Source organism: Ambystoma mexicanum, chromosome 10 (assembly GCF_040938575.1).
Source record: "Ambystoma mexicanum isolate Mex_15411 chromosome 10, UKY_AmexF1_1, whole genome shotgun sequence".
NCBI classification, from domain to species: Eukaryota; Metazoa; Chordata; class Amphibia; order Caudata; family Ambystomatidae; genus Ambystoma; species Ambystoma mexicanum.
The window spans coordinates 244,023,669-244,038,109 of record NC_090932.1 but is presented as its reverse complement, the minus strand read 5'-3'; the positions used below and the strand labels follow the sequence as shown (position 1 = coordinate 244,038,109).

The window sequence follows — 14,441 nt, the reverse complement described above, 5'->3', positions numbered from 1 at the left end:
ACTTCACCCCACCTGAACGAATTCTCACAAATCTTTGCAAATTATATGGCCCCCTCCTAAGGATTCTGTGATGTCTGGTGCAGTTTTGTGAAGGGGGGCATAGTTATAGGGGGTCCCAAAATGTGCTGAAATCGTCATAGATGCAAAGGCAAAACAATTTTTCTCACGCCTATAGTAAAAACCGCTGCATGGAATTTCACCACATTTGCGGCAGGCGCAGAGGCTTGGCCACAAAAGCGTGCTTCTGTAAATTGAGTGTAAATGCGTCCAGTAATTTTTCTTTAAACAGCCAAAATGTAGGTCCCAAAAAAATTGTTATATCTGGGTTCGGTCCACAGACTCACATTCCTATTCTCTCTATGGACACCCTCCTGGACCAATCAGGAGCCATTGTGATGACCGAAGACATTGTACGCTTGACTGATTGGATGGTGAAAGGCATGAGGTGCGTCCTATTTTTGGAAACGACCGCCATGTTGTATCCGCAGACAGCAGCCAATGCCACGGATAGCGCAGTGGGGACAAAGTCTGGCAAACATATTTGGGGTTATTTGGTGGCCAAAAGAAGGGCGGAAAAGGGTGGGGGTGTAATAAAGATGATTTGGAGCTGTTTTTGTTGGTAAAAAAAGTGGATACATGTGCAATTCGCTCTGCGGACAGTGCAGTAGGCCATGGATAATGCAGTAAATGAGCAGCTTGGAAAACACATTTGAGAGTATTTCATGGCTGAAAGAGGGCATAGAAAGGGTAAGGGAGTGGAATGAAGATGATATGGAGCTGTTTTTCTGGGTGAAAAGGGAGTATGTAGATCAATGTTGGTGTCCGTGGACATTATTTGGATGGCTGGGGGTTCAGGGCGAGTCTTGATTTTAGAAGGTGGATTGTACATACTTGTTATATGGTTTAATTTTATTGTGGTGGTTGTGGTCAGTGACCAGATTCTTGGGGGTATGGCCGTAGTCATATGTTTTTTAGTAATTATAGGTAATATAGTGTGAGTATAAAGTGTTTGTAATATGGTGGAATGATATAATTGAACGGTACATGGAATTTATGATTGTAGTACAATTGAGGATAGTGCTTATGGAATATGTATTTGTTTCTGCTTGGTATGGTTAGTTAGTTGCATACAGTGATGACAATGCAATCGTTGATTCGTTTCTGTGGAATAAAACAGTATACTTTGTAAAGCAGTATAGTTTAAGAGCTTTAATTGCATACCATTTTACATGTACAATTGATTTTTTTTGACACTCATAAAAGTACATTCTATGTACTTTGTTTGGTACAACATAAGTGTATGATACACTGTTGATGAATTGACATTAAATAATCATTGGGAACAAAATCTGTACGGGATTAAAAAACCTTATTACAATTACTTGAATGTAAGTGTGATAGTATGTTTGTTTGAATTATGTTGTAATTAAGGGAATGTTTAAAGTAGTTAGATACCTGTTGGTGTATTCTAACTACATTAGCCTTTAGTAGAGGTTTTGTAGTAAAAATAATTATGATGGCTTATTTGAAGTGTATTGTAATAAATGATCTTATTGAAGTAGTTAGATACCTGTTGGCAGATTATAACTAGATTGACTTTTAAAAGCACTGTTATAGTATTATGGATGTAGTTAGATACATGTTGGCATATTCTAACTGTTAATTGTGCTACAGTGTAGTGAGTCAATTTGGGTTGAAGGTATATATTAAGTAGGCATTTCTTAGGTTTGCTGGTTGCATATATCTTGGAGTAACAGAGGTGTTGTTACATTCAAACCAATCCCTTTTTTTTTTTTTTTTACATATGCATTTTTTTTTGCCAACAGATACGTGGCTGTGTGTAAAGCTAGTGAGCTTACAGTTGTTTCTGGTACACCTGCATTACACCTTAGAAGCATTAATATGACATATTGGCTATGTGAGTTTATTTGTATCCTAGAACAATTGACTGAATTGACTGAATTGCAATAAGGGAATAATATGCCATGTTTTGCATTGTGCAGAAGCTGGTGAAATGGAATGGATTCACAATTTGGTTTGGAAACATATACAGACCGTTCGTTAGGGATGTGCTCTTATGAAACATCGTTGCAGAGAGTGCATGCAAGTTTCCACATGTATGAAATATGGAAGATTTCATTTATAGGGATGTTCTGTGTTTCCAGTAATTGTATAAAGTACATTAGGACTTCTTGAGGATCTTCTTGTGTGTTTATTTTTCATGTTACTATTCCTGCACGGTAGTCCAACTCTTGCCACTGTAAGTGCTGTTAGGTTTATTGTGGCATTTATATGAAGGACTAGCATTTGCAAACAGAACCATCATTTGCAAACAGAACTGGTCTGAACCATTTGAGTAAATGTTTTGAACGATTGGTGGCAATTGGAGGAGAAGATTGATAGTTACATTTGTGTTGCTGACTTTAAATGGACCAGTGAGTTGTTTTTCTGTATCGTTTGATGGGCCTGCACATTTATTTGAAGAAAAGATATTTCTCTGTTTCTCTTCTGATGGACGCGCAGTTGAGTTTGTAGTAAACAGGTTTGTGGTTGAATTATTTGATGGAGAAACAGTTAGCTGTTTTTTTGTGATATTGTTGGGAGATATTTTATAGGTTCTGTTTCTTGTAGTTTTCTTTTTAAAGGTTCTCTTTTTTGAGGTACAGGGTACACATCAGATGGAGGGGGTAACAGTGCACATAGCCAGTTGTATTCTAGGATGCAAGGAATGTCCGCTTTGACTTTGTTTGCATCAAAGGTTACTAGGAAAAGACCATTGAGTGTACAGAGATGAAAACGTGCTACATAATTCAAATCTACTTTAAAGACTATTCTGCCTATGTCAATCAATGCCTGATCTAGGGTTAGACCTTGCAATTTGTGAATAGTGACAGAATATGCAAGAGACAGAGAGAGTTGTTCTCTGCTTACGTCCATGTCTTTGAAAAGAAGGAAACATGCTGTTGTGTGGCCAATTATTTTAACTTCCACAATTTTGTCAAAGTGGATGTTGACAAACTGATTGTTGTTGTCATGTGGATATGTTTGTAAGCCAACTACTGTACTAATTTCTCCATTGACTAAACCTTGTTGTACATCAAGGATACATTTTAGAATTATTCTGCAGTTTAGAAACAAAGTTACAATATTCTCCAATCCAGCTGTGTTGGAGATAATTTTCTAAGCTATTTAGTCATTGTTTTGCTTGTTGACACATAGGGTGCGTCATGCGGTGCACTTCTAGATTGTCTGTGGAGCTCATATGCAGTTGGGTTGCATTTCTTATTTTTTAACATTGGCTTGTTGAATTGACTACAGCTTTGAAGGGTTGGAAATAGGGACATGCATTTTATATTTTGTTGAGTTAGTTGTTCCATGACATCAGGAGCAGATGTGTTCTGCCCCATATAGTTCATGAATTAGTCTACTATATAAGATTAATTTTAAATCTTTATTAAGCAGACCAGTTCTAATGCTTTTTAGAAATGTTATCATAGGTGAGGTCCGCAGACTGATGCAAGTTTTGAGTTAGTACTCTGTACTGAAGATGATGCCAGAGAGTTACTTTTCCAATGCTGCTGAGTGTTTGTGTCCTAATGTTTTGAAAACAGGTTAGCCTTTTACTGGTGTTAACAATAGGAGGTCTGCGAAAACAATAACGTGTTTTCCACCAAACAGTTATTTGTAGTTGTTTTTTAGGACTTCTTCATTCTGAGGTGAATAAAGGCCAACAAGAGGTTGGGAACCATGCTTACTTCATCTAATAGGAATACTTTGATTTGTTTCAGAATTATGTGTACTTCAATAGCAGCATCTGCTGATAATTTGTAGTATTCTAATGTGTTTGGTGTTCTACTGGAAGGAGCAGTAAATGTTGTTTGTTACGTTTTGTAGAAATGTGGTGATTATTTTAATTAGGAATGTTTTACCAGAGCAGCTTCACCACTTACATACAGGAGCAGAGATTTATAATGTTTACAGTTACACATTTTAGTTTCACGTTTCAACCATGTTTAATTGTTTTCAGTGACTTCTAGATAAATGCTGAGCTGTTCATCATTCAGCTAAGATTTGAGCACAGTTGGTTATTTATGCCTCATTTAGAATGAGTGGTACTTCAAGTGTTTTTTGGCTTCCCGTGAGGGAAGTTTGACTGCCGTCAGGAGTGTCTTTATCTAGTTGAGCTTCAATTTCTTCCTCTTGTTGGCGTTCATTGTCCAACATTTCTTTGTTTTGTTTGAAATTGCTGTTTGCTATAAAGCTTTCATTTGCTTTGAATGCAGCTTCAAATTAGTTATATTCACCTAATAATTCCTCTTCTATGCTCCAAGGTTTAAAACATTGTATTTGGGCCATGTAATACAGTTCTCTATGTTGCAGCAATTTCAATTACAACTTTATATGGTTAATTAGGCTTGGTTTCATAATTTTACTAGACCTTCTTCACAAGTTGAGACTGAAAAAGATTTTGTAGGAGTAGTTTTGGGCCATGTCATACAGGCATATGTTTTCCAAAGCAGTACTACTGTTTGGGTTATATTTGTCAATGAAATAGTTTTTTTTTTAATGTCCTGACTGTTGGGATAATTTGTGGCTATTGTGTCTATCTCTTGGTAGGATTTTAGTACTATTTTTTAGGATGAAGCTGGAGCAATGCTTAGCAACACAATATTTTCAGATTTGCCATATAAGGTTGTACCTGTTAAACGGTCTGCAGCTTCATACCACCCGCATTCTCTATGGGGAAATATTGTCATACAGAAGCTGTACAATTTTTGTGACAGTGTTTTTTCAGATGATATGTCATCGCAGAGGATGTTTAGCTCTGTTTTCTCAGCTCTGGTGTGAAAGGCTGTGACATAACTTGCAGCTGCAGTGGAATTGCCTGCAATGTATTGTATATCTACATTTGCATTACACAAAAGCGCAATGATTGCATTGTAATCATTGATGTACTTGGATGCTTCATTCATTTTAATGTTATATGTGTCTTTAGGGGATTTGCCTTTTACACTTTGTCTAACAGAAGACTTTAAGCTATTTACTTGTCCTTTATTTTTGCAAGCTTGGATAGGGAAGCCAAAGCAACATTTGCTATAGTATTTACCTTTGTTTTTATTTCTACATTGGCAGTATTTGCCACACTTTTGTTTTTGGAAGCATAAGATTTTTGTATGTAGGTCACTAGCTGTGGTTTCTGAAGGGATGTTGCAGGTAATGTATTTTTCAGTAAACTGCGAAACAGTGGCATCAATGTTGTGGCCTAATTTGGCAGAATCGTTTATCCACAAAAGAATGTGGATGTGTGATGCTCCTCTGAATTGATATTCGTTTCTTCAAAATAAGTGTTGCACATCTCCCAGCAGAGGGATAGTTTTATTACAGATTAAGTTCAGCATGGCAATTCATTGATACACTGACAGGGTCAAGAGAACATTGTTCTCTTGGTGTTTTTATATCTTTTTCATATTTATTTTAGTTTGCAGTGAGGACGAAGTCGTGCAAGTCATCCCATGCATAGTGTGCACAGGTAAAGTAACAAACCATGCGGGTGGGTGAGGCTCCTGAGGATACAACGTACATTAGTGTGTCATTGGAACCAGTATTATTTTTACCACACATGTTTGGCAAGAGATTTGTGATACTTGACTGCAAATCTTCATCTTTGTCTTTTAGTTTTTGAAGCCGTTGGGGGCAGGCATGTTTTAAAAAAATAGAGCCTGTTTTTAATGTGTTTACAACTCCATAACATAGAGTTGCTAGTTCACTTTCAAACAGGAGGTGGAAAATGCATTCTACATTTTGTCTGAATCTGGGGTCTTCAGAATACATTCATGAAGAGCGATATTATAATGCACTAATTTTTGTCGTTCTTTCATCATATCTTCTGCCTTTTCCTTTAGAAAAGAGTATAGAAACAGAACATGCTTCAACACTTTTTTCCCATGTACTCATTGGGGATCCTTCGGCTTGACACATTTGATATGTTTGTTCTCCCCTTTGCTTCTGGGCTTTGTGAATGTTATCTGATGTCCGCGGACATTTGTGCTGTCTGCGGATTCTGCAGCTGCTGGGGTTGAGTATAATATAAGCAACTTGTAGCAAAATAATGGTGCACTGATAAAAACATATGAAATTCACTAAAAAAAACTAAGCAACCATAACTCATGCCACCACTGTGCACTGCTAACACTAACACCTGGAATATCAAAGATGACATCACAAATATCATTGATGACATCACTGATGACATCAGATATGAAATTAATGTTGATAAACAGTTCCTACAAGGGGTTGTGTTTATAATGTTGGTAACAAAATGTCAGGGGTGATTGGGAGACCTATCCTAAACAACTTAATGTATTAAAGAATGTACTCATCTAAACAAAACATATTGGGGTGTTGTTGTTAATACAGGAACATAATCATACATACACATAGGTATTGGCAGCAGCATGCACCATAGCAGTACACTATTTTTAATCTGGTAATTTTGAATAGTAAAATAATGAATGCTACCCTATCAGAGTTTTTAGTAATGTTAAACAAGGATTAAATAGCTAATAATTTAAGACTTACTACATACTTGTGTTAGTACAAACAATCCATATTACATTAAAGTTCATCATCATGTATACACATGATGTGTGTGTTTGAGGCCTGCTCTTTGCCCCACATATGTGCCCCATGAGCTGAGACAAAACCCTTAAGAAAAGTACTTTACGAAAATACAAGAAAGGTAATGTCTAGCTCTATAGCACCTTTTCCATGTTCATATTCTGACTGTCAGTGAACAAAGCCACTTGGCCACTTGTGCCACTTGGCCAAGATATGTCAGTGATATGTCAGTGATCAAAAACAAGTTGCCCAGATAGGTGATGTCATCAGTGATGTGATCAATGACATTTGTGATGTCATCTTTGAATGTGCAAACATGCATTCGGCCATCAGCCAGCCTCATCATACATGACTTCCTTTATTCTCCCACTGTTTAGTTTAGGTAGAAGGGGAATGTGAGCCTTTTTCTTTACAGCCCTATTTATATCAGGGAAAATGTGCTGTTGGTGGGGACAGTATTTTACTTTGCCGCAGTTTACAGAGGAGCCGGTTTGTGGTCAGTTCCCCTGTATCCTTGTTTAGTAAGTCAGTGACTGTGGACAAGTATATTAGTGGGGGACACCAGTGGTTGGGGGTGATCAGAGCAGCATAGTTCTGGGGGAAAAGTATACTACAGCCATGCAATATTTTTCTCAACGGAAAGGATACCTGCAACCCTCAGATGTTTGTCTTTCAGTCACCATCCCTCATCCTTCACTGCACTGGCTTGGTGGGAGTTGCATGCTGTCTACAGCTACAGTCAGTGTTGAGGAGGATGCAAAGGGATAGGAGGCTTGCCTGTTCTGCTCCACATCTTTGTGGTATTCTCAGATGCTTTGTGAGGCTTCATGCATCAAACCCTCGTTTCCCAGGAGTCGACTGTCACTGGTATCTAGGGCTGCTTTGGCAATGTGAACAATTCCTTGAATGCCTTGGAAAAGAAGAACAAGCAGTGTTGAAAAGTTGTTCCTCCTGCTTCTTGGCAGTGGCGTCGCTAGGGTGGGGCATGGGAGGGCCGGGCCCCCACCTGTGAAACCATGTGCCCCTCATTGTTCCCCCCCTGCCTAAAACGAGCAGTGCTGACCATGTTCTTCCCTTACATTTGTCTGTGCCCCCCCACTTTTGGCATTGGCCCCCTCTGTGCCCCTCCTAAAATTGATTCCTGGCGACGCCACTGCTTCTATGGTAGAGGAAGTTAAGGACTAAGGTGTGATGTCATACCCGTGGAGAATCTTTTCAATGTGTCATTCATGTGGCATCACAGCACAGCAATGTGAACTGCTTGATGTTTATAATGTAGATGAATGTGAGCCATTCACAACCAAACACAGCGGTCAGTATTTACTGGCTAGGAAGACAATTTGGATTGTAAAATTGACAGCCAAATCTGCAGGTGAAAAGTAAAAAGAGAATGGTGAGATGTGTATGTATTTTTCTCAGTGTTGGGTTTCAGAATGCATGAGATTAGGGTACAATTATATTGATCTCACTAAAATTATAGAGAATGAAAAGTATACTTTGAAGGGCATGGACAGAGGAGATGCAGAGGCTTACAGATATGTCTGTTAAATTGATTAATTTGTTTTAATTTAAATTGATTTGTAATGTGCTTAAATTTAGGGCATATCTCTCCGGGCAGTGGGTCTGCATCTAAGGGCAGTTGTTGTTAACTTGAAAAACCACGCTGAGTTCTTGAATAGGAAGAATATCTAAATAGCAGAGTTTTGATTTCTTTACGAAAGCAGTAAGGGAGTGGGCATTCCAAATATGAAAAGGTAGAGTTCCACAGACGTGATCCAGCTACTGAAAAATGTTAGTTGAATGTTCAACCATGCTTTGGAGCAACTTTGGGATATTCATCTGTGTATGTGTTAATGGATCTTTATACCACGAAAATTGTTACTGCTGACTTCTTTTACCATCTAAATCTATATTCACTGAAAAAACATTGGTTAAAAGACAGTTAAGGTGATCAGATTTAACGCAACAAAACTCTTTAAATTCAGCATATGTGGGAAGTGATGATCATTTGACCGTGGCGTCCCCCCATTGATGGCCCCAAGGATCTAATGATGTGGTATTTATTTAGAGCTTTCCTCTAAGCACCTTAGCTAGAACACATATACATGCAATATCACCCAACCGGAGTTGGTACTCATTTATCTACCTTGAAAGGATGAAAACCTGAGTTGTCCTTGCCGGGATTTAAACCTGCAACCTGCAGATCACACACATATAGCATCAGCGACGGCTCAACCTGCTGAGCTATCTAATTTCGCTTCATGGTGAATCCCCTCTGTTATGGGTGTGCTCCTGGGCTTTGGAACACGGAGGACGCTGAGTTGAGATAACCATCACTTCCCAAATCCGCTGAATTTCAAGAGTTTTGTTGTGTTCAATCTGATCGCCTTAAATGTATCTTAATTAAAGAATGTTAAGGGTTTTGTTACACCATAGTTTATTCAATGGCAACAAGAGATGGCCTTTGGCTGTGGCCACTATACATGTTCCACCTATAGGTTTCTTGAGGCCCATAAACCTGGTCAAGGCCTCCAGCCATAGCCGCTTCACATGTTGCACCAATAGTTTTCTTTGGGGCCAACTGACCAGGACCAGTGGCTGAAAGACCCATTTCCGCCATCCTAGTAGGTGTGATCACAACAAATGTGATTTTGTTCCCTCAATTTCCATCCCCGATAATCCCCTGATTTTTACTATGGTCATTTTGCAGTAATCTTGTGCTCATTACGGAGATAAAGCTAGAAATGTGTGAAGTCCTCACGGGTGCTCCCATTGTGCCTCCTTCCGTTTCCTAGGACCCTCCACCCAACACAGATGATGTTTACCTCCACGGCCCCCTCTTATCGCCCCTTTTCAATCTTTGCTTCATGTGACACATTTTCATTTCAGAGAGCATCTTGCATTAATAACGCATTAATCTCGTGAGATTCCCCCGGTATTCCCTATTTAATGCAAACATTTCCACCCTGTAACTGGCTCCCCAGAACATCCCCAACACACCAGCTGTGCATGATGTCCTCTTTTCCCCTCCCCACCTCTACCCTAGTGCAATTCCAACATTTGTCCTTCTCCAAATAGCTTGTTTGCACATTTTGTTGCATTTCCCTGATATTTTCACGGTAATGGTTTACATAGCCAATTGGAATTTATGTGAGTAATGCAGGGTCACAGCCACATGAAAAACCATGAGCATCAGGGAAAACAGCTTCCAACTTCAGAGCTAGATATTCCCACACTGAAAGTGGGAATAGCCAGGTGCAGGGAACATGCCGGGACAAAATGAAGGCGCACCTAGCCAGCAGTCAGAGGCTCTGCCTGCAGGATACCAAGGTCGCCCAAAGCTAGGAAACAGGAAATGAGGTAAGCACAATCCTCCACAACGAGGGAGAATGGAGACCATTAGCATAAGAGGGAGAAGAGCAACGAGTGGCAATCAGTGAAAGAGAAGTTTTTCCAGAAGGCTACTGCTTGCAACTCAGTATTGTTTCGTCCTGATGAAGTCTGAGCCACTTCAACTCAATTTGCCCTTTAAGATGAAGCTCAACTTCTTGAGTCGACAAACAAATTAATATGATTTTTTGATGATTGATTCAAAGGAACTGGATCTTCCCAAATTGTTTTGGCCTAATTTCCTTCCAGTGATGTTTTAATGTTGATCTAAATAGTATATTATCCTCAGAATACATTTGTCTGCCATCAAACACAATTAATTTCCCTTAATATTTTATTTTGATTACATGTTCTGTTTATGGTATGAATGTCCGGGGACTGCAGACCTGTGTTCTCTATGATAGTATGGTTTTTAATATTCTTTTTTTCTCCCTCACCAATCTTATAAAATCATTGTTTCTACAAATGTATTACACCATACCTACTCCGTAGTGTTCCATACAAGATGTTTGTCACATCAGGAACTTCAATCTATTGTGTTTTACCTATAGGCAAGGTATTTCATTTCCCCTCTTCATCTGCTGTCTCTGTTGTTCTGTACACTGTGAACTCCCAAAGAGATTACATTTTGAAAATTGTGGCCCCAGACTCCACCTCCTCCAAAAAAGTTGATCAAGTTAAACCAAATTAACTAATAATGAATCACATACTTTCAATACATATAATTGGTTATTACCAGTATTTCATAATACATTATGTCAGCATAACACCACAGGCCAGAGGATACATCCATATTCTTCCAGTCATGGGGATACAGACAACCTCACGCCCAGGCCAGCCATGAGAAAAGAAACAGGAAGTAAAAGTGGCATGCTCTGCAGCCTGCTTTATGCCTGTCTTGCACACTAAACTGATCTCTTTCATCCTTTGTACATGGACGTAATTGGCTTGCCATACATTATTTCAGCAAACAGTGTTTTGTTGGTATATTTTTCTGCACCCACTTTCTTTGTTGAACCAGTAACAATAGTTGAATTTGTAATATAGTTACAGCTGTATGCAGATAGGAAAAACAGCAACACCTTCAGACTCCCTTTATTGTGCTAATAATCACATGCGCATACTTAGATATGCTTGCAAAACAGATTTGTGGGCATTTAACTCTGCAGGTGTGCAGCTACGTGAAGTTTAAGCGTTTCCATAGATTTCACAAGCGTTTCTTCTACACAGCACTATTTATGCCAGATTGGCTTTCTCTCAATTTCAGAGCTGCAAGTCGTACTGTTTCTGGGTGCTTTGGGAATGTTCTGGGTACCTCCCGCCCACCACCTTCTCTGGTCTGGGTATTTGTGTCCTTGTGTCCCCTCCCCTGCTACACTGGGTGGTTCTGCGTCCCCCTATACCTTCCATGAGAGTTTTCTGCTTCTCTTGAGCTGGTGCTGGTCCTCATCCACAGCCATGGTTTAATTCCCTCCTCTTTTACCCCCATGTTAGTCTTGCACATATGTGTTTGGGTTCTGTTCACTTCAAAGCCCAACCCAGATGTGGGATTGCTACCGTCATGCTATGTCCCGCAGTAAGTCTTTTTGATTCAAAAAGCATGTTTTGTGAAATAATCTAATAATACATATAATACAAAATATACTAAACGACAACAGTTCATTGCTGAAGTATTGTAGCAAAACTTGACAAAGTGCACTCACGGATGCACAACTGGGACAGCAGAATAAGCAGAGAAGTATGTTTGACCTATTTACTACAAGATAAGCCATGCATAGAGGAACAATGGTAATTATGCTGGGAAGCTGGTTTTCCAGAAGTGAAGACTACAATTGTGATTTTGATGCACCAGACCGCTTTGGCGTGGTCCTCCACCTAAAACATTCACATGTGCCTAAGCTTGTTTTTTCTGTACAATTCTGCCGACTTCTTGGTGACTGAGGTGTCTTTTGAGTCCTACTCCACCTACAAAATTCACATGTGCCGAAAAGACTGCTTTGGTGTACTCATGAACCTGCATCATTCTTGGTGCTGAGGAATTGTTTAGCATACTCCCCAGCCTACACAATTCACATTTGTCTCAGATTGCTTTGGCATACTGCCTTGCCAACAACATTCACAAATGTCTAAGACTCCTTTGGCATGCTGCCTACCTACAAAACTCTGGTGTGCCCAGGTCAGCTTTAGCTTACAGAAACCACTACACAATTCTTCTGGGTCTAAAACGTTTTAGTCCAAATGCAAAATTACTGTGGCATTCTATTCACTTGTGCCAAGTGTAGTTGCTGTGCTCCTTTCTCCGACATTCAGCTGTTCCTAACAATGATTTGGCATAGTCACCTTCCTACAAAATTCACATTTTCCTAAGACTGGTTTAGCAGTCTCTCCCACCTTCATGTCTGACTTAGACTGCTTTTATGGATACCACACCTGCAATAATCAATGGTGCCTTAGACTTCTTTACCATTGTTCCCCACCTACACAATTCTCCTTTGCCTAAGACTGCTTTGGCACAGTTCCTTAACTAAAAAATGCATGTGGGGGTCTCACTGCTTTGACCTTCTCCTTTTTTGGTATGCTGCATCTCCACCCACAAATCATGATCTCCCAACCTAATTACCAAACTCTGCAAATTCCCTATTATTGATTTAATTCAACTCTATTCTACACTACAACTAATCCCAACTACACACAAATACCTTTCTTAACTAGCCAAACCTCAGTCGTATTACTCATTCCTCTTGAAACACCAGTCGGTGATGTCTCGAGACTTGTTGCTTGGTTGGTAGAAAACATGCACAATGCCCTTCAAAAGAAGACCAAAGCAAGAAGACTCGAACATTGGGGAAAGAACAAGCCCAATGTTGCTTATAGTAAGTGGAACTGGCAACGCTGTTCCCGAGTTTAAACTTGCCTGCCTTTATATGGAGGCAAGCTCGAACCCCGTAGAACTTCATCGCTCAAACCTCGGGAAATAAATGAAAAGGCCTGGTCAAACCCCTGGGAATGTTAAGGGTATCAGTTTTACATGAACCGTCCCACCCACCATTACTGGGATGAATACATTCGGAACATAGATGTTGTTACTTAATACAGTGATCGAAGTGAACGGGAATGGTCGGGAGCAGTGTTCCACTACTTTCATTTATTTCTGTTTACCATTCCTCTTCTTTTTACGACCATTTCACCATTCTATATAGAGGATTTGTCCTTTCATGTCCCTGTGCAAGTGTAAAGTTGTAATAGGAGCCTTAGTTACTAGTCCCTTAGACTATTGGAATGCCTCGGCCACACCACTTTGTCACAAGTTGCACTAGTCTTCCTCCTACCCTCTCCTCTGACAAGACCACAGTTCCACTACTTTTTTCAGTACACTTCTACCACTGACTTAATGTGTAAGGCAGAACGACATATGCATCATTGTCACCCATCTCTGTGCAATGTGCTGTGCCAAAGAACTCATCTATGCACGAATACACAAATAAACACATAAAAATCAGGCAGGCATTTACCGGCTTCATTGAAGGCTGTTCCGACCACCTTTCACAGTAAATAAAACCTGTAATCTAAATCCAATGTGGTGTTGCCAATCAGGAGACAGGAAAGAGAACATTATTGTCTAAATGCATTTCAAAATAATTGTTACCCGGTAGGCATAGCCATACCTTGCCAGCACGCCCCAACGGTGAGCTGCATCGCGATGTGTGACGGGTGGATCGGCCAATCATTGGTGACAAGATAGGGATCATAGGTAGCTCCGTCCATGTACAAGGTGACCACGGGAAACTCAACGTTGATAACATAATAGTGCCATTCTTTGTCACAGATCTAAATGAGAAAGGAAACAGGACAGGAAGTTAGGCATGTTCAAGTTCATTCTGGTCTCCCCACAGTCACATATCAATATTGACACAGATGAAAGTGTGTACCTCATCATCCGCTACCTATTCCCACGGCCGGGGTCCTGTCTTTGCTCAGGGAGATAACGACAGAGTGAGAATAACAGTCGCAGGATATCAGAACACGACTGCTCATTGTCAATTATGTAAATCTGAGAGATCTAAATCAATGGCTAACACCGTAAACGATGCATGATTGACAGGTACACCACACACTTGGAAGGTCTTTTTAAAAGACATTCTTCTCGAAAATGAATGGAATATCTCAAGGGCGGAAATAAATCAATTGCATATTATTGCAGCAGTCATCACATAACTCAGCAGAGCTTGTTATTTTGAAGCTGGAAGGAGGTAATTCTTTAATTGCAAAGCAGACTGTTTTGTCTGGCCTACCCCATATTAATCATGCTAGTCAGAACAGATTAGGGAAGTTCTTCAAGGTCATGTTATTTAGCTTATTGATCTGAGCTACTTTGTAGCTTGTCAAGCTCGGCCTGTTTACTAAACCTCCAAACAGCTAATTGTTCTGCTGGA

At 39.8% G+C, this 14,441-nt stretch overlaps 1 protein-coding gene across 1 annotated transcript in view; it reads right to left on the bottom strand.

Moving 5' to 3' along the window:
* The window catches only part of CLSTN2 (calsyntenin 2), a 3,665,407-nt gene that overhangs the window by 687,529 nt on the left and 2,963,437 nt on the right, over positions 1 to 14,441 (bottom strand). Inside the window, exon 10 of the mRNA XM_069617773.1 lies at positions 13,674 to 13,836. Coding sequence (XP_069473874.1) covers positions 13,674 to 13,836 — 163 coding nt within the window. The remainder of the gene's footprint in view (positions 1 to 13,673; positions 13,837 to 14,441) is intronic.